The sequence below is a fragment of the Sceloporus undulatus genome, chromosome 5 (genome assembly GCF_019175285.1).
Source record: "Sceloporus undulatus isolate JIND9_A2432 ecotype Alabama chromosome 5, SceUnd_v1.1, whole genome shotgun sequence".
Lineage (NCBI taxonomy): Eukaryota > Metazoa > Chordata > Lepidosauria > Squamata > Phrynosomatidae > Sceloporus > Sceloporus undulatus.
In genome coordinates, this window is record NC_056526.1 from 49116046 (window position 1) to 49140790 (window position 24745).

The 24745-nt window shown below is 37.9% G+C and overlaps 1 protein-coding gene across 5 annotated transcripts in view; it reads right to left on the reverse strand.

The window, feature by feature from the left end:
• Nucleotides 1-24745, reverse strand: part of LRRIQ1 (leucine rich repeats and IQ motif containing 1) — a 131070-nt gene that overhangs the window by 96143 nt on the left and 10182 nt on the right. For all 5 annotated transcript variants that reach the window (XR_006104252.1, XM_042470285.1, XM_042470286.1 and 2 more), the window contains exons 7-13: nt 22347-22576; nt 20741-20815; nt 15155-16519; nt 13992-14144; nt 11759-11909; nt 2007-2200; nt 199-326 (exon numbers count right to left, since the gene is read on the reverse strand). Coding sequence is in view for 4 of the 5 variants with exons in the window: in XM_042470285.1 (XP_042326219.1) it covers nt 199-326; nt 2007-2200; nt 11759-11909; nt 13992-14144; nt 15155-16519; nt 20741-20815; nt 22347-22576 (2296 nt within the window). In the remaining variant the exon portion in view is untranslated. The remainder of the gene's footprint in view (nt 1-198; nt 327-2006; nt 2201-11758; nt 11910-13991; nt 14145-15154; nt 16520-20740; nt 20816-22346; nt 22577-24745) is intronic.

The following is a 24745-nucleotide window of genomic DNA, read 5'->3' on the forward strand; positions in this document are numbered from 1 at the left end:
CATCATTTTTGATAAATTTTCAGTGACACAGACTGCAGTCAAACATACAAGATTGATTATGCTGACTCACATTGCTGGGAATTGCAGTTCAACAATATCTGCAAGTCTGTATGGTTCTCATCTTGGATTAAGATCATAATTTTTTTCACTACTTTTAATCCCCCCACCCTACACAAACATTAAAACATTTAGTTTTACCTGTTTTGTGAGACAGAGAGAATCTGTAGCAAAGGCAACCAATACAATGGAACTTTTTCCAGTGATGAAATACTATTGTCTTCCAAGTGTAATTCTCTTAGCAAAACATGATTTTCCAGGCTGGGAAACTAAGTATAAATTAATATCATATTAACACTATAGTACAGTAGACAGAAGGACAGACTAAAATTATTAAGGCTATAATCCCACATACAGTTATTAAGGAATTATTCCTGTTGAACTAAAAAGAAACTACTTATGTGCAAACATCTTTAGACTGTGCTGTGATGTTAATAGATGTTTCATTATAGTACAATCCTGTTTACTGTATATCCTCATGTAAAGATCTAGAAATTTTAGTCAAAAAATTGACCCAAAAAAATCTGAGCTGATTTATCCACAGATCAATGTAATTAGTGTACTTGTTGACTTATAGTTGAGTGTATACGTTACATCCCATTCCAAAAAGTAATAGCCAAATTGCTTTGGTGCAATAAAAACAAAATACTGTATAGTTTTAAGACTTGTTAATGATAAACACAGTGACTGTGGAATAACCTTTTGTAGACTAAAATCCACTTCATCATATTCACAATGTTAACCACAATTGACAATTATGGATATAAATACAAGTACAAATACTTGTAGAGAAGGAAAAGGGGAGGGAAGAAATCAAAAAGAGGTACTCTCTGTGATTTTTTTAATGAAAAAATTGGAACAGATACTGTGTGGTTATCTGGTAACACCCTGTCCACCTGCTCTAGTTTCTAAGGGTTGCATGAAGTAGAGAAATGCTGGTCTATCAAAGTCTGGATTAAAATTTTGTCTGATTACAGAACAAAAAGTGTCATTATGCTAAGTGGCTTCATGTCACATTGACTTTCGTATGTATTTACCAATTTTACTAAAACATTCGAATGTATTTGTAAGATGAGCAAAGTGACCATTCTCATCAGCACTATACTGGTCATATGTATGCTTATATTTTATACTTACTGAAAGTTCTTTCCATCCACTTGCTGGTTACATTATTACTAAACCAAAATAATATATATATGGCATATATTCCCCCCCCCATTCTTCTTCATTAACAGAGCACCTGTAATTGGTCATGGTCAGTGCAGAACTGGGAGTGACATATTCCTTCAGTAATAACATTCCATTTGAAGCAGATGAGTGGTAAAACTACATACTTATCTTCCAAGGAGAACAAACAAACCCCACGTACTAATGTGAAAGGGAGACAACCTGTATCCCAAAGGTCATCTAAGGAGAGACATTTTCTCTTGCCACTTAAGCAAAAAGGCACTGTCTTAAACAAGCCTGAGCAACTCTGGTGAGGGCCCTCTATGGCCTCACAGGCCACACCTGTTTGGATGAAAACTGGTTGAAATCAATCCCAGACATTATTGGAAGTCTATTTCTAATTTTGCATTTCCCCTAGTCAGTTTTGATGGGGTGGGTGTATTTTTGGTGATTTCATTTTTCCAAATATTTGGGCATTTGGGGGCATTTTTGACTGGGGGAAAAAAAAAACATTTGAAAGGAGATCTGGGGGCTTTGTATAGCCACAAAAAGGCTTGGGACAACATGTACCTTGAAGATCCCATTTTTTTAACCCAAATATAAAATTATGTGTTCTATGGTATATACATACATCTTCCCAAAACAAAGAAACAAAGAAACTCTGATAACCTGATTTTACTCATATGTAAATTTACTCAATCAATCAAAGCTCATTTGAGTGATCAAATTTCACTTATTAGGCAACATGCTAAAGATCACCTATATAAAATTAAGGTCTTTACCTCATTGAGATTGTTCCCCTGTAGCTTCAGAATCTGAAGAAGACCACAATCTTCAATACCTTCAACTTGAGTAAGATGATTAAAGGAACAGTCTATATATACTAGAGTAGGAGCATCAGAAAGTCCTTTTATGCTGATCAGTTGATTGTGATTAATAACCAGTCGCTGGAGTTTTTTTAATGACTCCAGTCCTCCTAAAAATTAAAGGGTAATATTTTATTTTAAAAATATTAGAAAAGATTAGGTCTGATGTATCTATTCAGGAATACAATAGACATATATTTATACCTTCCCCCCTTTAAAGGTATCCCTGTTCTGTGTCTCTTTCACACCACACAGTTATAGCAGTTAGATACCATTTTAACTGCCATGGCTCCATCTTACAAAATCATGGGATTTGTAATTCTTGCAGTATTTAGAATCCTCTGCCACAAAGGTCTAGTGCCCCATGAAATTACAAATTCCATACGATACAGCTATGGCAGTTAAACTGGTATGAGAGTGCTATAACTGTGTATGCTGAAAAAGATGGCAGTGTATCATTTTTTAAAAAACAAAATACTTAGCTTATTTTTGTATAATTATACATTATTTTTGTATAATTACAAAATATCAGAAAGCATCAGTTGTTGTTGCTGTTGTGTGTCTTCAAGTTGTTTCTGACTTAGAGCAACCCTAAGGTGAATCTATCATGGGGTTTTCTTGTTGAGGGGAGTTTGCCTTTGCCTTCCTCTGAGGCTGAGTGTTATCAATGGGTTTCCATGGCTGAATAGGGATTTGAACTCTGATTTCCAGAGCTTTTGCCCAATGCTCAAACCACTACAGATGCTGCCCAAAGCAGCTACAGCTACCTTATTTAAAACAAACATTATCAACCTCCTAGTTATTTTGAAACCAATTCACAAATAATAGCTCCACATCAGCACATTCTATATTTCACTTTTTCTTTTTTAAAAATGTAATCTATCACTCAATTCATACTCTTCTTTCTGAAAGCTCCCATATTGAACACATAATAATACATTAATGATAAAATATTAATATGTTAATAAACATAAATATATTAACAATACATTAACAATAAAATATATTATTTTATGAACACCTGACAGATTTTTTAAAAACACCTATGTTGAAGCTAGATTATGATAAATGACTAATAAAATAAACAGTCTTTCTTTGGTGCTAGAATAACTAGATGCCAGATGAGCCATTATGGGAAGAGAGTTCGAAAGACTGGGCTCCAACAACCCAAACAGCTTAAATATGTTCTGCACTACGTTTGGTAAGCATGGTTGAAGAATGAAAATCTTAACATCTAGGTCCTACTGTATGCCTGATAACAGCAAAAGCAGCTGTTGTAGTTATTGTTATTAGCTGCCCTCCTGTCAACTTCAACTCATTGCAGTTCTGTGGATGAGACATCTCCAAGCCTCCCTATCCTCAATGCTCTGCTTAGGTCTTGTAGATTTAGGCCTGTGACTGCCCTCAGTTAGTCTAGTCGTCTTCCTCTCTTTCTACTGCCTTCCACCTTTCTAGCATTATTGTCTTTTCTGATGATTCATGCCTTTTCAGGATGTGGCCAAAGTATGACATCCTCAATTTAATCATCCTGGTTTGCAGGGCGAGTTCAAGCTTGATCTGTTCAGGGACCTATTTGTTTGTCTTTTGGGCTGTCTACAGTATCCTCAGCACCCTTCTCCAGTTTGTTGTTGTTGTTAACTGCCCTCAGCCCATGGCAACTGTGTGGATGAGACATCTCCAACACTCCCTGTCCTCCACTGCTCTCCTTAATTTCTGCAAATTCATACCTGTGACCTCATCTCAAATGAGCTGGTGTTCTTTCTGTCTGCTTTCTTCACTGTCCAGCTCTTACATCTGTACATGGTGACAGGGAATATAATGGCTTCAACGATTCTAACTTTAGTGCTCAGTTGTATATCTTTACACTTTAGGATCTTGTCAAGTTCTTTCATAGTTGCCCTTCCAATTCCTAGTCTTCTTCTTATTTCTTAACGACAATCACCATTCTGATTAATGTTTGACCCAGGGTATGAGAATTCTTGTAACTACTGTATTTCATTTTCCTCATTGTTTAGGTATAAAGCTAGGTTATGATAAATGACTAGTAAAATACAGTCTTTCTTTGGTGCTAGAATGACTAGATGCCAGATGTGCCATTATTGGAAGAGAGTCCAAAGACTTAAATATCTGCTGCACTACATTTGGTGAGCATGTTTGAAGAATGAAGATCTTAACAACCAGCTTCCACTGCATGCCTAATCCCAGTTGAAGCGGCTGTGCTTCTTTAGTAATTCAGTGTTGATACTGTGAAAGGGAAATGGTGTGTTGCAAAGTGTTAGCTGAATTTTGTTTGCATAAGCTGTCAAGGCAGGTGCATCCGAAGCACATCAAGAATGGATGGTAAATCTTTGTTATGTTCTTGCATGCAGATGCACCCTCACTCAAAATGAGATACTTTCTGTTTTATTTTCAGCTACTCATTTTTGTAGCATTATGCTATCAATGAAAAGAGATATCTTACAGTTTGGATGTCACTGTATATTATACATGCACTATATGAGAGCACTTTCAGAATAAATCCTAAAAATTACAGTATCTCAAACAATGCTTCTATGCTATCCTGAACTGAACAGTTACCCTGTAGCAGGTTGTATAGTGTAAAAAAGTAGCAGTACAATGTCCCTATAAATAATCATTACAGAGTGTTGGTGGAAATTCTTCTTCTTCTGACTATGTATCATTTACAGCAGGGGTAGGCAACCTTTTTGAGCCAGGGGCCGGGTTGCTGTCCCTCAGACAACAGGGGGGCCGAAACCAAAAAATAAATAATTAAATAATTTTTAAAAAATTTAAATAAATAAATAAACTGGGACAAATGTAGGACAACATTTTCAAATGGTGGACACTTTTTTAAAAAAAGTGGAGGACATGCAAAAAAAATTGCTGATTTTTTTAAAAAAAATGTTAATATAAATGCATGTTTCTGAGGCGTCTATAGACAATTGCCCCCCTTGCCCCTGTGCGCGAGAGGCCAAAGGCCCCGGCGGCAATCGGCGGCAGGACCAGGCTGGGGCCGGTCCCAAGGCCTCGCCGGGCCGCATCCGGCCCGCGGGCCGCAGGTTGCCTACCCCTGATTTACAGAAATACAAGAAACTACTACAAACTACTGGTTAATATGTCCATTACTTATGTAACTGAATATCCACTGTAAAATACAGTGTTTCTCCCCCCCCCCATTATTGTGTGTGTTTTCACTCCTCTGCTGCAGAACAAAAACAACAACAATTTATAACCAATATGCATCTTAGCAAGTTGCTTTTTTTTTCTGATGAGCAATGACTGCTGGGGGAAAGGAAGAATGAAGAAAAGCCAATACTCTAACCTTTCTATTACTTCAGGTATTTCATTGACTGCAAAATCTACAGTGAACACATCCTGCACACTCTAGTGTAAATTCTGCAACATACAACTCTACTGCAATAGGAAATGATCTGTTCTTTGAATTGATATTTTTTTTTGAACTGTGTTTGTGATCTGAAGAAGAAATTTGCATATGCAGGAAAGAACTATCTATATAATGGAGATTTGCTTTTGCAATTGAATCCCTAACCTCAAAGGGACAAAATGTATTTAAAATGTACAGTATATGCAAATGTCTTCTACACTAGAAAGTGCAATGGAAGCTTTTGGCCTATACTTCAATCTAAACTAAACTGAAACCATGATTAGAATCTCAGTATATAATACCCACAAGCCAGACATGTGGTAAGACATAGGCCCACATGTGGAAAGCTTTTCCTAATATTAATTTAGCAAACAGCTATCCTGCCTTCTAACCTAAATACGTTTCATACCTAAGAGGTCAATTCCACTGAACTCATGGGCTTACTCATAGATATGCAGAGGATTGCTCTATAAAAGCTAGAGGTTCTGTGTTCTAAACTATGAGTGTGTGTGTGTGGATAAACAAAACTCTCATTTCTTACAAACTAAGAACTAAAATACCAATTTAAATATGTGGTCTAGTACAACAAATTGGGTCATGAGTCCTCAACAACTGAGAAATAATTTCAAATACACTTCTAACTTTATGCATAATATTGCAAATTGCTTGTTTGGATTTTGCTTAAAGTGAAATTCCACTCAAAAGCTAGCCAGCACCATCTAGTGGACTCATGAATTGCAATGTATGGCTGGAGTCTATGTTGGAGAACTTTGAGCATAATTTTGTTTGCATTTGAGATTAATGTTATTGGCCTATAGTTGCTGCAATCTTTTGTGTCTCCTTTTCTGTGAATGGGATGTAATAGAAACTTGTTACATCCATGGAAAACTCTGGGTGCATACAATGATAGAGCTGGAAGAGACCTCAAGGGCCATCAAGTCCAGCCTCCTGTTATGCAGGAAAGCACAAGCAAAGCACCTTAAATAGATGGCCATCCACCCTCTGTTTCCTCTGTTTAAAAAGAGAAAGAGAATCCACCATGCTCTGAGGCAGCAAATTCCACTATCAAATAGCTTCTACCCCTCTCTGAGCAAGACACCTGTTTGCCCTGAAAATACAGACTACTCCGCCCTGCTTTGTCTTCTAGTATATTTAATTTTATTTATTGCAGTTTATTTGATCGTAATTTTCTAATTTTATGTATCTTTTTATAATTGGGTTGGGGGGTAGGGTAGGGTAACTTGTTTTAATGGTAATTGATATTTTATTGTATTATATTGTATGGTTTTCAGGATGTTGTAACCCACCTTGATTCCTTGTTGAAAGGCGGGCTATAAATAATCATATTATTATTATTATTATTATTATTATTATTTACTGTCAGAAAGTTCTTCCTAATGTTTAGGTGGAATCCATTGCTCTGGGTCCTATTCTATAGAGCTGCAAAAAACAAACTTGCTCATCTTCAGTATGACATCCTTTCAAATGTTTAAACAGGGCTATCATGCACAGGGTCGCCATGGGTTGAGATCCACTCGAGGGCGATTAACAACAACAACAAATCATATCACCTCTTAACCTCCTCTTCTTCAGGCTAAACATAATCAGCCCCCTAAACCTCTCTTCATAGGGCATAGTGTCCGAACCTTTCACTGTTTTAGTCCAGCTTCTCAACATCCTTGAAATCTGAACAAAGCAGAATAGAGTGGTGCTTTTATTTTCCTTGACACTATACTTCTCTTGATGCAACCTAGAATCACATTGGCTTTTAAAGCTGCTGCATCATGCTGTTGACTCATGTTCAACATGTGGTCTACTAGGACTCTTAGATCCCTTTACATATACTGTTGTCAAGCCAGGTGTTCCCATCCTATATCTATAGTACCTTACATTTCTCCCTGATGAAATTCATTTTGTTAGTTTTGGCCCAGCTTTCTAATCTATTAAGATCATATCGAATTTTCATCCTGTCTTCTCCCCTCCTAATTTGGTACCATCTGCAGATTTCATAAGCATGCCCTCTATTCCATCATCCTAGTCACTGATAAATATGTTGAATAGCACTGGGCCCAGGATAGAACTCTCCATGGATCACTTTTCTCTAGGATGAAAAGGAGCCATTAGTAAGCACCCTCTGGATTTGGTTGGTCAACCACTTACAAATCCCCCTAACAGTAGCATTGTCTATCCCACATTTTCCTAGCATGTTTGCAAGAATATCATAGGGGACCTTTTTGAAGGCCTTACTGAAACCAAGAAATACTACATGCACAGCATTCCCTTCATCTACCAAGTTGGGGATTTTATATATAAAAAAAGAGATTAGATTAGTTTGTTGTGACTTATTCTCTGAAAAACTCATGTTGCCTTTTAGTGATTATGGCATTCTTTTGAAAATATTTACAGACTGTCTATTTACTAGGGGTATCCCCAATAACAGGTGGATCTGGAATAGCATGTATCAGCTTCCACATTCTCCTGCAAGGGGTTCAGATCCAGCACAGTTGACTTCTCCCATTGTTTTCAAAGAAGAGGCATTCCAATTACCAAAAAGATAAAGAAAAGAACTGAAGCATAGAGATAAAAAAACAAGGCAAAGGCTTCTCTGCCACTTCTTCCATACAAGCTGATTGGCCTTTGGAAGTGATGCATGATCTCCATGTTACTCCCCTCTCCAAGTCCTATTGAGGATTCCTGTTCCTTCTGAAAGAATACAGTCACGAGTTGTTAATAAGTATGCCTAAATCCTCTCATGAGTTGGCAGCAGTCATAGTACAGGAACTGAGTTTTCCATATTCTACTTTCTACATTCAGTTTTGCATTATGTAAAAAAAAAGAAAAAAAAGAAACAATAACAGTTAACGAGTCACTAAAATATTACAAAGCCTCATTTTATAGGAGCAACCACAAAGCAATTTTACACTGAATGTAATATGTGTCAGTGCAAAGAGGAGGGTGCTCCACTCCACTGCAACTGTCAAATCTCCCTATGGAAACTGTACAGAATTTAGAGATGGAAGAGGAGGGAGCAAAACTTTACAAACACAGGTCTATCTTTGTGTAATTCCATAAGGGTTTTTTTTAAAGCCTCTATCAATATGTTATTGTGTATGCTATGTAACCTACTAACCAGACCTCCCCAAAGCAGCTGACAAGGACAGAAAATGAGGCTCCAAGTGGTTTTTTTGAACATCTACTTTCTCATTCAAACCCATCTCACTTACGTGTAACATACAGTACTTTCATTGTATATACAGACAGGATAGGAGACTTTTACCCCATTGGCTCTGGAGTCCTCATAGCCAAGACTCATCAATTCATATTATGTCACTTTCACATTAATCTTTCAGATACTCCACCTAAGGAAATCCATCTGAAACAAGTAATCCCTTACAGTATTACTGGCACTGAAGACAGATTGAACGCAGATCCCAGCATTTCTGCTACCAATCAGTCCACCTTGTTGGTTTACTTTGGATTACTGATATTTGAAATTTAATGAACACCAACATTCACTATTCACTATAAATAAGCTTGTGCCTAAACTATGTCACTTTTACATGGTTAATTTCACAGTCCAAAACATAGTCAGTGGGATTGCCTGCATGGTCTTTATATATATTCAGACTGAAAAGCCCTATTTCTTAAGTTCTGATTTACTTGACAATAATCAAATGGCTTCTTTTACTTTTTCAATTTTGTAATTCGGGTGGTACAGAAACATTTCTCTTTATTCAACAGAAGTGTTCATTCAGTTATCTTGATACCATTTTGGATACTTGGAGAGCAATTGAGACTTTTTTGAATCCAAAAAGTGACATTGCAATATGCTCTGCAATGTAGACCCCAATTTGTATATTATATGGGGACCTCTAAAATGTTTAGTTTCTTGGTTGCATTCTATATTACCATTTCACAACATTTCCCTCAATCTGGTTACACAGAGCCTTTTTTAAATTCTTTAGATGAATTTATGTTTTCTAAAAACTATTTAAAGCCAGTATGCTGTAGTGGTTTTACTGTTAGACTAGGATACTGGAAACCAGGGATCAAATCCCTGCTTGACCAGGGAAATCCACTAGGTGGATTCTGGAAAGTCACATTCTCTCGATTCAGAGGAAGGTACTGGCAAAACCCACTCTTAACAATCTTGCCAAGAAAACCCTGTGATAAGTTTGCTTTAGGGTCATCATAAATTATAAACATCTTGAAAGTACACAGCAGCAGCAGCAACAACTATTTTTCTAATAATATATATGTACATCATTTGCAACTATATAAATGCAAAACACATTATTTTACAAAGCAGTCATGTACATTCAATCCTTTTCCTGAATTCTATTTTTTGACTGAGGAGATACATCCAGACAGTGTGATCAGCAGCATAAAGGAGGAAAACAGGTACCTTTCAATTGTATCCCCTAATCCAGGGGTAGGCAACCTTTTTGAGCCGGGGGCCGGGTTGCTGTCCCTCAGACAACTGGGGGGCCGAAGCCAAAAAATAAATAATTAATTTTTTAAAAAAAAATTTAAATAAATAAATAAACTGGGACAAATGTAGGACAACATTTTCAAACGGTGGACACTTTTTTTTAAAAAAGTGGAGGACATGCAAAAAAAATTGCTGATTTTTTAAAAAATGTTAATATAAATGCATGTTTCTGAGGCGTCTATAGAAAATTGCCCCCCTTGCCCCTGCATGTGAGAGGCCAAAGGCCCCGGCGGTAATCAGCAGCAGGCCCAGGCTGGGGCTGGTCCCAAGGCCTCGCTGGGCCGCATCCGGCCCGCGGGCCACAGGTTGCCTACCCCTGCCCTAATCGCTGCCGACTTTCTTACATTCCCTTGGAGTAAGTAAACTAGTAAGACTGACTGTGTGTGTACAAAATCTCTTTCTAGCAGGGCACCTATTGACTCTTCACTGTAAAGGGAAACCATTTACTTGTACTAGCATAAATCTGGTAGCCACAGAAGTATCTACCTCTAATCTCCAGTGGTTGACTGATAGCATGGGGAAATGACAACTGCCAGGGCTGCAAGCCAGCCAGCCAGCCAGTAAGTCTCTTTGTGAATGAGAAGAATGGGAAGGCACAGAATGTCACAATGAAGAGTGGAAGCCAAAGAAAAATGCAGAGGATAAAGAGAGGGACATGCCTAATCATCTAATGAAGTGACACTTAGATGTTCATCCATTTCTGGATTTCTTGGTTCATCCTAGATCATGAATGGACAAACTGCAGTCCACCAGATGAAGTTGGATTATCAACTCCCATGGGCCCAATCAGCACAGTTAGTGATGAAGAATGCTGAGAGCTATAATCCAACATCTGAAGGGCTGCTTGATTCACAAGGAAGAAATAGTAGTAGTAAGCAAAGTTGGTTTCAAAAAAGTAGTAAGTAAAGCACTCCCAGAAAGCTTTAGGGAACACAGATCCCTCCCTCCCAATCCTGAAATGGGTCAGGGGACGGAACAAAGGCCTCTTAGTAAGGCTTCCAGGGCTTTTAGAAGCACAGGTTTATTACACTTGTTCCACCTCTCACTCTGTTCCTGAGGAGCAATGGAATAATCTCAGTCCCAGATAAAGCCAAGTAGGAAAGTTCCACCTAGAAGTGTCAATTTTCCTGATTTTTTTAAAGTGGGAGTAGGAACAATCCTGGCACCTTTTCTGAAATTTTAAAATGATTTTTTGGGGGGGGGGGGGGCAGAAATTTTCAGAAAGACTGAAAAAATGTGCTATTAGTATCCTTTACAGATACAGATTGTCACATCTGGGACATATATCATGATACAATTATGCCAATATAAGCATAATATGAAACAATTACTCTTCTTTGTTCGATATAACTTTATCATGTTTTGTATATGGAAATTTTTATTCCCTCCTCCCTTTTGTTACAAATGAAGCTGCAAGGTCTTGAACTGTAAAAATCTCTTTGGTTTTGCTACTCTATTAGGAGGCAAAAACAACTATACAAAAAGAACAATCAAAAGTAGTAAAATAGAAAATTATTTTGTCTCTTTTAGGGTTCCATAGACATAAAGCATTCATTCCCACAAAATGAATCAAGAAAATAATATCAAGACCAGGAATTGCAATGATCAGATACTGTACATTGTCCTACATAAAAGTCTTTCTGTTACATAGATTTGGAAATAATTTTAGGAGAACAACTGATCTTAAAAGCCTTTTTGTAAATGGTTTATCCATCATTCTAAAATAAAATATTCCAAAACCCAATTGTTTTCATTTTTTGGAATTTGAAATAGTCACTGTAAGTGCCTTACCAATTCGAGTTACTTTATTGTAGGAAAGTTCAAGATCCAAGAGATTACTGCAGCCATATAAACCATGAAGTGATGATATATTATTTTTATTCAGAATTAGAATGCATAGATTTTCTAAATTCTCACAACTGATCAACTGAATATTGTTCTCCTGCAATAAATAAATAAATAAGAATAAGCAAAAATAGAAAAAGAGAGACAGGCCTTATTTTTCCATATTTGGAACAATTAAAAATACTATAAATGTCTAGTCAGAACTGGGCTGCTGCCACACAACAGAATTAAGCCTTCCCGGAACAAATGCTCGGCCACAAATAAGACTTCCCATCCAGTGAACTCTGCCCATGATGATTTTTATTTAGCTTAGTCGGTTTTAATATGTAGTTTTTAATCTTACATTGTTTAATCTTGTTTTAAGGGGGGGCATTATGTATATATGGCTGTATTTTAACCTGTTGTAAGCCGCTTTGATTGCCTGGCAAAAAGCGGGATAGAAATAAAAATTTTATTTATTATTATTATTTATTTAAGGTTGTTTGACATTGCTTTAACTGCCCTAGTTTAATGCTATGGAAATCTGGGATTTGTAGTTTGTTGTGGCACCCGGCTCTCTGACAGTGAAGGCTAAATGTCTCACAGTATTACAAATCTCGGAATTCCATTGCACTGAGCTGTGGTAGGTAAAGTGGAGACAAACTGGATTATTTCTGCAGTGCAGATGCAGCCTTAGTATTTCCTTATGGATAATTTGGTTTAGCATGGCAGCTCAAGCTTCTGATATTCTCATTTAAAGGGGAACAAACATCTGCTAGTATTAAGCTTATGGAAAATATTATGTAGACTGGGGAAGGGAACTGTATAGCTCACATACCTGGCTGTGTCAAAAGGCAAATGGCAAATATAGACCAGGGTGCAGTCCAATATGGACCTTGGGAATGCTACTGATTCCCCCAGGTGCCTGGAACCCCTTGAATTTTTTTCCATCTGAACTTTTTAAAAAAATTGCCCAGACTCCCACACCACCACTTTAATATGCGTTTAAAAGGCTGCTTTGAGAAGGGCCTAATTGTTAACAGTTAGGAGCCGAATGCATTATTTTTGTGAAGCAATGTAACAATCTGCTATACTGTCATTTTTTGAAAGTGTAACAAATAATATTTATTTATAACGTAAACATTTGAGAAGCTATCTCAAGGGACGATAAGGGACCATTTTTGTTATTTTCAAAGTAAATGTTCATGAAAAATGAAAAATGCTTACAATAAGTGTAACATATAATAGATTACTTTCTTTTAAAAAAAGAAGCAACAGATACAATGCTGTGTACACACACACACACACACACACACACACACACACCCTCTAAAAGAAAGAGGTTATAGTTTTTACTGTTTCCTAGCTGGCATAGGGCCAGATGGCCTGGTCAAGCTGGCTTCATGCTAGGTGGGGGTGTGGTATTTAGACACACCATGCCTCCAGGCTGGACAAAACTGCACTGGCAATTACACACTGGCTAGCTTCTATCCAGCTTGAGGGTGTGGCATTTAGATGCCACTTGCCCCGGAACCAGAGAAAAACTGGCTCTAGAGGTAAAGGGGCAGCTCCAATCCAGCCCAAAAGGGGTGGCTCCAAGCTGCCCTTTTTTGGCTGTCTGTTTCAGCCCTAAGTTGCTACACATTAACATCACAGACAGCAGGAAGAATTTACTGACCAGAGGTAGGTCAATTTTGAACGAATTCTTTCCTTCTTGTATACACCAAGACATTCAGTTAGAGTTTGGCATTAGAAGATACAAATGTGCGTTATGAAAGTAAGTTTGAAGAACATTGCCTGTATTGTTTTAAACAGAATTAGCATGACAATTACACATAACACTGCTCTTGATGAGAAAATGGGGTGGGAAATCCCATAAGCAATTTCCAACTTCTACAGCTTGTGTCAGTATTATTTCAGAACTGAACTATTGTATCCCTTACTTTCAGTTCAAATACCAGAAGTCAGAGAATCAACAAAATTTCAAACTGCACAGCCAGAATTATCATAGCTTTTTATGTTATATAAAAACATGTATTTAAAAACATAAACTCAAGAAAGGTGTGGTACTGCATGTGTGGTACTGCACATAAAATCCACATACCTATGTCAGGCTTCTAGCTATAAACTCTGTATTTGGAACAGCATATGTTATCTTTTAAAACAGTTTCTACTTCAGCACAAATAAAGTATGCGGTACCTCTACATCTATATACTTTAGATCTTTGCAATTGCTGAGTCCTTCCAAAGTAAGCAATCCACAGCGTCGAAGACTCAAGAATTGAAGCTTTGAACACTGTGACAAAGTGGAGAGGCTGCAGCCAGGCAAATCTTGAAAGGTAACTGTGGTGACCTATATATATTTAATAAGATATCTCAATAAGATTTTTATAAAATACTCTCTCAGATATATTATAGTTATAATTAATAGTAAACGCATTCTAATTTCATTTTAAAAATCCATTAAAAAATACCCTGGCTCCTAACACAGAAAATCACATAGTCTATAGAGAGCCACAAAATGTATGAAGCTGCTTTATAATAAGACAGACAATCACTCCAGCTAGCTAAATAGTGTCTACAGTGGTCTTTAATCTTTTCAGTTCTGATGCCCAAGTTTATGCCAAAATATGCCTTAGGGGAATGAACTGTTGATTTTTACCTCATATGTTACACCACCCAATATTGGACTGGATTGGACCTGGGCTGCTAAGGGATGGACAAAATACCAAATGTAGCCAAAGTCAAAAATGGTGTGCACTGCTGGTTACACTTACTGTAGCAGCTCTTAATGTTTCAGACAGGAATCTTGCCGAGCCTTACCTGGAGATGCTGCTGATTACACATGCAAAACATCCGTCCTATTACAAAGGCATGGTTCCTCCTTCAACAGCTGAAGACTTTGAATACCAGTGAGGTACAATTTGTTCTATGCTTGAGTAATTCTCATCCTGCCAACTTAGGCAACATGCCACTTAGGCAAGCAGTGTAAAGTCTCTTGGAAGCCCAGGACCAGGCATGTTTCTTACTATTTGCTTAACTGCAATACATCTGCAAATGAGCCACTCAGTAGAACTAAAGAATCAAGTTCCTACAAAAATTATATATATTCTCCAGAATATTATGTAGTTCTAGCTATGTATGGACAAAGCCTAGTTAATGGCAATAAAGAACACTGGTGAAGCTTTTCTATAACATTCAGTAAAACATTTAACTCTTTTTGCCTTGAGGTTTGTGGCTTATTTCTTTCCTTCTCCAAATGGAGAAATGTTAAGATGGTGCCCTTACATAGCATTCACAGATATGGACAATAATCTCAAGGCAACACTTTATCACAGTTTTGAAATTTTACTCTTTACTTGCCTGTTGTAGAGCATCCCAAGGGCCAGCCTGGATTATCAGTGCAGCACTCAGTGGAGGCATCAGGCCAGCTGAACATTTCCGTGGTTTGCTTCTTTCAACCAACTTCTTGTTCTGATGTTCCCTATAAATTCTAGACCATGATTTACATGTTTTCATCCATGCTAATCTCTTTTCTTCAATCAAATCAGAAAGTGTAAGTGGTTGCTCCAAAAAACTGTCCAAATTCTCACCTTTAGTCCAATGATCAGTGACTTCCACATGAACATCTTTTACAATGTGCTCTGTTTTAATATTTTCAGAGGCATAAGATCTGTCTACCTGTACAGTGTCTCCAGAATCTAGATACATATCCATAGAACTGTTATGTATACTGCTTCCCTGATTAATTACTGCAATAGTTTCAAAACTGGGATCATTCGTTTTACTGTTTTGCTGCAATTCGAAAACTGTTGAACAGTGGTCTTTTACTTTGTTTTCTAATAATTTCTCATTATTTATCTCAAAATCTTTCTTTCTGGATTTCAGTTTTCCCTCTTCACTGCTTTTATCAGCATTTTCTTTCTCTTTCTCAGAACTTCTTTCCTGTTCCTCTTTACTCTGTTCTTTATCCACCATTAATTCTTCTTTTTCATCTTTGCCTTCCTCTTGTTCTTTTTCATTTTTAATTTCTTCTTCAATATTTGCTTTTCCTAAAGCATTATCTGTATTTTGAGGAGCCACTTCCATTTGTTTTTTGGGATTTCCCCCCTCCTTTTGTATTTTCTTTGTTATTTCTACATCTTTATCTATACAATCAACCTCCTTTTCCCCCTTTTCAGTTATAGTTTCTTCTTCTTGTGCATTTTCTGCTTTGTGTTGCTTCTTGAACAGTTGTGCTTCTTTATCTATATTTTCAGATTCCATTTCTTTTTCTACCACAAATTTTAGTTTGCATTTTTCTTCTCTTTTCAGTTTTTCCAACATTAGTTGTTCTCTCTGAAGCCTTATAATCTCTTTCTTCCTTTCATATATCTCATGCCGCTTTATCTTTTCTGCATTTTCCTTGCTCTCTTTTTCTACTCGTGTCTTTCTCTCCTTCTCCTCTTGTTCTTTCTTCTCTAAAGCCCTCCTCTTCCATCTTTCCTGCTTTTGTTTCAGTTCCTTTTCCATTGCTTCTTGTAATTCTCTTTTCCTTTTTAGTTCTGCTCTCCATTCTTTCAAGACAGGAGCATGTTTTTTGTATACCATGAATGCTCTGAATGCAGACTGGATTTTTACAGCTGCTGTATTTTGCTGTTCTGCCAATACTAGTCTTTCTATTGCTTGCTGTTCTTCGAAGACCCTTTTTTCTTCTTCTATTTGTATGTGTAAGTTGTTAATGAATTCCTAAACTCAAATAAAAAATGAACTACTGTAAGAAATATAAGATGTTTAACTTTAAGATACACCATATAATTTAACATTAATAGTTGCACATTAACCTATTCCAAGATAAGCAGAGAAAGAGGTAGTGAAGGCAAGGAGAAACAACTCCCTGGCAAACCTACTTATATGTAAACATCCAATTTTTTGACATCAGAAAGCCAAGTGAATTGGTCAAGGTTTTATGAAATACAAACACATAACTAGATTTCCCCTCTGTTTATTGCTCAATATATTTTGAATTATATTGTTATTCTACCATTTTTGTTTGTTTTTCTGGTTGCTGCTTTAATATCCTTCTAGAAATAAAACTAAAAAAAAGGAAAAAGTGAAGATCGGAGGAGAAAACACAGACGACACTTTACTATTAGATGAAAAGAACAATGACCTGTAATAATTACTAAAGTAAGTCAAAGAAGAAAGTGCTAAGGCAGGCTTAATGGTCACTGTCTTGACCTGGTTCTTGCTGCAAACTGCGCCATTTCTGACTACCTGGCACTTGACTTTCCACTATCTGACCATCATTTAATCTCCTTTGTTCTCACTTATACTCCTCCTCCTCGCCATACTATTCAACGTCTTTTTCGTGATCTTCAATCTGTCGACTCTAACCATCTTGGTCTAACCCTGGATTCATCTCTCTCTTCCCTAAATCTCGGGGATTCTGCTGATTCAGCCATGTCTTTATTTAACTCCACTCTTTCCTCGACTCTTGACCTTCTTGCCCCTGTCTCTGTACGCACTTCTTCCTCCAAGACTAGACCTCAGCCCTGGCTTACCCCCAACATTAAGTTTCTCCGGTCCTGCTCTAGAGCGGCTGAGCGTCTTTGGAGAAAATCCAAAGAGTGGGCTGATTTTATCCATTTCAAATTTGTTCTTTCTTCCTTCTCACGGGCCCTCTCTATGGCAAAACAGAATTATTACAAATCATTGATCTCTTCCAATGAGAGGTGCCCGCAGCGTTTGTTCTCCACCTTCAACACTTTGCTTAAACCTCCCTCTCCTCCTGTCTCTTCATCTTTCTCTCCTAATGACTTTGCTAACTATTTCATCTCTAAGATTACCACCATTCGCTCTGAGATAGTCCCTCCTGATTCTTCTTCTGCTCTTAATCTTCTATCGCCTTCGCCTAACAAACTTTCTGTCTTTCCTCCTGCCTCTTTGGATGAACTCTCTACACTTCTGAACTCTTCCAAACCTGTTACCTGTCCTCTTGATCCTATTCCTACTCATCTTCTAATCTCTATAGCTCCCTCCTTTCTGCCCTCGCTTCTCCATATCTTCAATCTCTCTCTCTCTCTACAGGCTCCTTCCCGTCGGACTTCAAACATGCTCTCATTTCCCCAATTCTGAAAAAACCTTCTCTTTGTCTAGCTATCGTCCGATTTCTCTTCTCCCCTTTCTTTCTAAGGTTTTGGAACGGGTTGTTTATTCGCGCTGTCTTAAGTTTCTTGAAACCAACTCCATCCTTGATCCCTTTCAGTCTGGTTTCCGCCCAAGGCATTCCACAGAGACAGCCCTCATTAAGATCTCGAATGGCCTTTTACAGGCCAAAGCTAATGGCCTTTACTCTGTTCTCATTCTTCTCGATTTGTCTGCAGCCTTTGACACCGTTGATCACTGTCTTCTAGTTGATATACTCTCTGACCTTGGGTTCTCAGACTCTGTTCTCGACTGGTTTAGATCTTACTTGTCTGGCAGATCTTTTGCAGTAGTTGCAGGGGGTCTGACTTCTTCTCCTGTTCCCTTATCTGTTGGAGTTCCCTAGGGCTCTGTTCTGGGTCCCCTTCTGTTTTCTCTCTACACACTGTCCTTAGGAAAACTCATCAGCTCTTTTGGTTTTTCCTACCATCTGTATGCCAATGACACCCAGCTGTATCTTTCTGCCCCTGACCTTTCTCCAAGGCTTGAACAGCAAGTTTCATCTTGCCTCACAGCTCTCTCACAGTGGATGCGCCATTGGCATTTGAAGCTCAACATGTCCAAGACGGAGCTTCTTGTCTTTCCTCCTAAGCCCAACCTTCAACACTCCTTTTCTGTCTCTGTGGACAACATTTCCATTCAACCAGTCCAGCAAACCCGCAGTCTTGGCTTTATCTTTGACTCTTCTCTGTCGTGTATCCCTCAGATCTAGACCACAGCCAAGGCTTGTAGATTCTTTTTGTACAATATTGCCAAAATCCGACCATATCTCTCCGCCTCTACTGCCAAGATCCTGGTCCATGCCCTAGTGATCTCACGACTTGATTACTGTAATGTCCTCCTGGCTGTGCTTCCTCTTTCTCACCTCCGTCCTTTAATCTCTGTCCAGCATTCAGCTGCACGCATTATCACTTCCACCCACCGCTCTGACCACATCTCTCCTGTGTTGGCATCCCTTCACTGGCTCCCTCTCCCTTTCCGCATTCAGTATAAGCTCCTGCTGTCGACATTCAAAGCCCTCCATGGACTGGCCCCTCCTTACTTATCAGACCTTCTTTCTCCTCACCTTCCCACCAGGGCCCTCCGTTCTGGTAGTCAAGGGTTCCTGTCCCAGCCCAGGATTTCCTCTGCCCCAGCCCGGATTCGCCCCTTTTCACTTGCTGCCCCTCACTCCTGGAACCTTCTTCCTCCACAAGCAAGAGCCATCACTTCTTTAACCAGCTTCAAAACGGAGTTGAAAACCGTCCTGTTCCGAGAAGCCTTCCCAGGCATCGCATAATTGTCGCTTACTATCTGATGCTCTTTTGTTGCCTGTTTATCGATCCATTTCCTGTATTGCTATGTACTGTATATGTATTATCCTACTTGTGAGTATGTATTTTCCCTGGATAATGATTAACCTTCCATTTTGAAGCCAAGCCCTCCCTTCAGTCCATCTGCCTTGGTCCAGGCCTCGAAGGTTGAGAGGAACTGCTGGACCTCTTACCCTTTCCCGTCACCACTCCCTTCTCCTTCTGTGTCATGTCTTTTTAGATTGTAAGCCTGAGGGCAGGGAACCGTCTAACTAAAAAGATTGCATGTACAGCGCTGTGTAAATTTACAGCGCTTCATAAATAAAGGTTAATAATAATAATAATAATAATAATAAGAAAAAAGTAATAGTGACCATGGAAAAACTAGATGAATTATTGCTAGATAATGATAAAATAGAAATGGTCAAAGAATTCCCATACCCGGGATCAAAAACTGATCAGAATCAAGAAATCAGAAGATCAGGACTGGAAAGGGCAGCTATGAAAGAACTAGACAAGATCTTAAAGTGCGAAGACATAACACTGAATACTAAGTTTAAGAGCATCGAAGCCATTGTATTCCCCATCACCATATATGGATGTGAGAGCTGGACAGTAAAGAAAGCAAACAGAAAGAAAATGAAATCATTTGGGATGTGGTGCTAAAGAAGAGTGCTGAGGACAGCCATGGATAGACAAAAAGATAAACAAATGGGTCCAAGAACAGGTAAAGCCCAAAGTCTTTCTGGAAGCCAGGATAACTAAACTGAGGTTGTCATACTTTAGACACACCATGAAAAAGAAAGATTTAGTAGGAAAGGCAATGATGCTATATGACAAGTGGAAGGCAGCAGAAAGAGAAGAAGACAACAAGCCAGGACCTGAGCAGGATAAAGGATAGGAAGTCTTGGAGATGTCTCATCTGGAGGTCCGACATGAGTTGAAAATGACTCAAGGGCAGCTAACAACAACAACAACAACAACAACAACAACAACAGGAAGTCATATTAATTTTACATAGATGTTCCCTCTTCCCCTCAAATTGTCTAATGTAGTCTGTGGACTTTATTGCAGTATAGCTTCTCATCATTTCCATACTAGGTGAACTGGTTCAGCCAAACTATTATTTGCCAGCAAGCCAAAACTGAAAGCCTTGGCCTGGAAAAGGTTTCAAATTCTGATCAGTTAGCAACTCATGGTTCGTGCAAATCTCAGATTCATTTGTTCTGATCTAATTGAAAACTACCACATCTGGAAAACAGAAAGTAAAGGAGAGAGCTGGAGGCTGTGATGGGAGAAAGGGGCTTCATAAGCTCAGGGCCCAAACCCAATATCCACGTGACTATAACACGTGAATGGAATTATCATGAAGAATGCAGCATAACTTTTCTACACATGAAAGACAATGTGTTAAAAAACATCACATTAAAACCTACATATCTGTTAGCATTTGTGTATATATATATATTACCGTGTGCTGTCTTAGCTGTTCTTTCCAAGCTTCCTCCTCTTTCAGCAGTTCTGCTTCCATCATAGTCTTTTGTTGCTGTACAAAACACAGACCTTCACTGTTGTCACTTTAATGTTCTTTAATAATATCAGGACAAAAAATTAATTCTAATAGCTTGATTCTCAGTTATTTCAATGGGAGAGTTAAGCTCATCTTTTAAAATATACCATCTCCCTTTCTCCCAAAAATCAATTTGCTGGATTATGTTCAGTGCATAGAACAAAATGTATCTTCATTTTCCCCAAGGCTGTTTTGGAAGATTCAAATAGCGTTTCATTTCATTTTATAATATAAAATTTGCTTCCCTGGTGTAAACTGAAAAACAATCAAAATCACTGAGTAGGAGGGTTATCACTCATTTCAGTGAAGGGATTCCATTCTTGAACTCAGAAGGAAAAACAATGTGGACAGAATCAAGTCACTAAATGAATTAAATAAGTTTTACAGGAAGAGCAAGTCTGTGTGGGATCAGAGCTTTAGGGCCCCAAACAGAAAGCAAACTAACCTTAGGGCACATGCCTTTCTAGGGGTCAGATTATGATATAAGAATCACTATTCTCTTGAGATTTTGTTCAAACAAGTTCAAGGCATACAATATATTGATACTCTCTCTGGAGCAATTGCAGTTTATAGAATGTCTAGCTCTTCGCCCTTAAGATCATATCATTTTAGCATGTTCAGAGGATGAGTATGTCTCAGAGAGAAGGAACATGTGTAAGTGCAACAAAGTTTTTAAAAATTGAAAGAAAATGAAGTGTTTACAAAGCTTTGAGTGTCCCTCAGTAGAATCATTCTGGTATTTTAGTTGTTAGTATATCAGTTATTAAAATAAAAATTACCAGTATAAAAATATTTGTGAATAAATATAATTATTTATGTAATTGTTATTTTTAAATGCCTTCAAGTCATTTCCGATTTATGGTGACTGACTAAGGCAAACCTTATGCAGGGTTTTCTTGGCAAGATTTGTTCCATGGAGGTATGCTTTTGTTTTCTTCTGAGGCTGAGAAAATGTGATTTGCCCAAGGTTTCCATGGCTAAGAGGGGATTTAAACCCTAGTCTCCTGAGTTGTAGTCTAATACTCAAACCACTACACTACTGGGTCTCTATGTAGTACCAAAGATAAATAGGGTGCCTTTTGTACTCTAAAAAGGTAATAACTGCTTTGCAGTATCAAAATTTAAATACAAGATATACTCTTTAGCAGTAGCCTGGTTTCTCCACACTCTAGCTTTATATCACCAGGAGTTAGGGAATACTTTTCCCTGACTTGGTAGCTGGCAGATGTTATACCACTATGTCGTATAGAGAGAAATTAGAGTCTGCAGGGGAAATCCAAAACAAAAACAATTTTTAATAAAAAAAAATTCATTGAAGAACCTTTCAAAACAGCTCACTGAATGTAGAGACAGAAAACTGGATAAGAAGACGAACTGAATAGAGTATCCTCCATAGGAGGAATGTATATCACAATATTTAGTCGCATTAATTACTTATTGTGCCATAATGGACATAATTTGTCACACAAAGATTAAAAAATTATCCTTATTAACACTAAAATATTACCGCATGATACATTTCTAACTTTATTCGTTCATCCTCTAGCTCTTCCTGGCGCAGTTGTCTTCTTTTCTCCTCTTCCTCATTTTCTGTTTCTTCTACAATTCTCTTAGCTTTCAGCTGCTTTATTTTTTCACTTTCAAGTTCCTTTTGCTGTTCAACCCAAATCTCAAATTCTTGCTTGCATTTTTCTTCAACTTCTTGGAAAGTAAAGCTCATGATAGTGTCACTATCATCTAGAAGAATGAACACATATAAAGTCAGCAGCAGGGAAAAAGACTGCACTAAAACAGGTTGTTTCACCTCCAAAACCAGCAAGAGTATAGTTCATTTAAAACACAGTGTAGCATACCACAAATGTGTGTGTGTGTGTTGTCTATTGTCAACTGCATTCACGTCAACTTTCACATATGGCAACCCTATGAATTAAAGACTTCCAAGTTACTCTCTCCTCAACCACCCTACTCAGCTCTTGCAGATTCATGGCCATGGCTTCTCTGATTGAATCTATCCATTTGGAATACAGTCTTCCTCTTTTCCTACTGCACTCCATTTTGCCAAGCATTATAGTCTCTTCTAGTGAGTCCTTTCTTCTCATAATATGGCCAAAATACAACAATCTGTCATCTTTGTTTCTGGAAGAGTTTAAGCCTAATCGGCTCTTTGGGCCTGATCTGTTCTAGGACTCATCTACTTGACTTTTCAGCAATCCACAGCATTCTCAGACCTCTTCTCCAGCACCACATCTCAAATGAGTTGATTTTTTTCCTATCAGCTTTCCTCACTGTCCAGCTTTCACAACCATACATAGAAATGGACAATTCTAACATTAGTACTTTACACTTTAGGATCTTGTCTAGTTCCTTCATAACTGCCCTCCAACTCCAAATCTTCTTCTGATTTCTTAACTGCAACCTCCTCTCAGGGCCCAAGAAAGCAAAATGATAGGGCCAAGTATGCAAAATTTTGAACTATTTCAATCTCTTCATTGTCTACCTTAACATTATGTATATTGGTTGTTTTCATATTTTTTGTTTTCTAAATGTCTATTGATGTATTGTATATACTCATGTATAGGTCTAGAAATTTAGGTCAAAAAATTGACTCAAAAAACCTGAGTCAACTTATCCATGGGTCAATGTAGGTACTGTACTTTAAGTCTCATTTTAAAAAGGAACCATCCCCTGGCGAAAGGCAAGAGTATGGTCTGCCCTGGAATCATTGAATCCCCACTATTTTCTCATCCATCCAGCCTTTAGCATGAGCACAAACAATTATGCCTGCTTGCATTTTGTAAGTTCTTTGCATTGTTTTCCTTTGCTTCATCCTTTGTTAGATGCCCCTGAGTTTTACCCTCAACTTATCCATGTGTCATATCAAAATCCATAATTTGGGTCCCAGAACCTGCCCTCAACTTATACATGAGGTCAACTTATATTCGAGTATATACGGGTACATATACAAATAGACATAATTGAAGTTCTAGACTGAAAAACAGTGACATGGACTCAAGCCTCACATGTCAGACACATAGTGGTTGGGTGTAAATTGTTGCTGTGAAGATTTCACCATAATACAGTGGAGCCTTGCCTTACGTGGGGATCCGTTCTGGACCCCCCCCCCCGCATAAGGCAAATACCGCGTAAACTCAAGCCCCATTCAATAACAACAACAATTTTTATTGATTAGTCAGCTGACCATATCAATAGAAGACAAAGTACAAAATACATAATACAAAATCTAAATGTTAGAATGTCCAAATAGATACAAGGATAAAAAATTGATCAAGCCTAAAAACTCCTATAAAATTAACTAAAAAGTTAAAACAAATACAAGTAAACGTAAAATAAAAACAAATTATGTAAAACAAACTACAGTCTACAACAATCTAAAACAGAGTGGAGAGGAGGGAAGGGATCATTGGAAATGTTTAAATGAACTCATCACCGTGACATGAAACCCTGTTTTGCATGATAGATTGATCTCTCATTTGAGCAGCTTTTACAATAAATTTTGCTACACAGCACACTAGATATAAGGAAATAGGACAATTTGACAGTAGGATCTCAATAGGTCAATCTAACAAAAAATGGTTGTAAAAGGTGGGCTCTCTCGTTATCATAAAAGCAACAGTCAAACAGGATGTGTGTAATGGGGTCTCATGCTCGCGGCAGTGCGGTGCGCACACGCCATTCAATGAATAGCAGCGTAAACCAGAAGCTGCATGTGGTGCGCCCGCGTATGGAGTGGGCATGCTGTAATAATATCCTTCTTGGGATAAATACATAGGAATTTTTAATCAATCTGCTGTGCTTTTGTAGGCATCAGTCAAGAAATATCAAAGCACACCATGCTAGAGATCCTTATAGGATTATGTCTGTTTCATTTTGTTTCTGTTACAATAT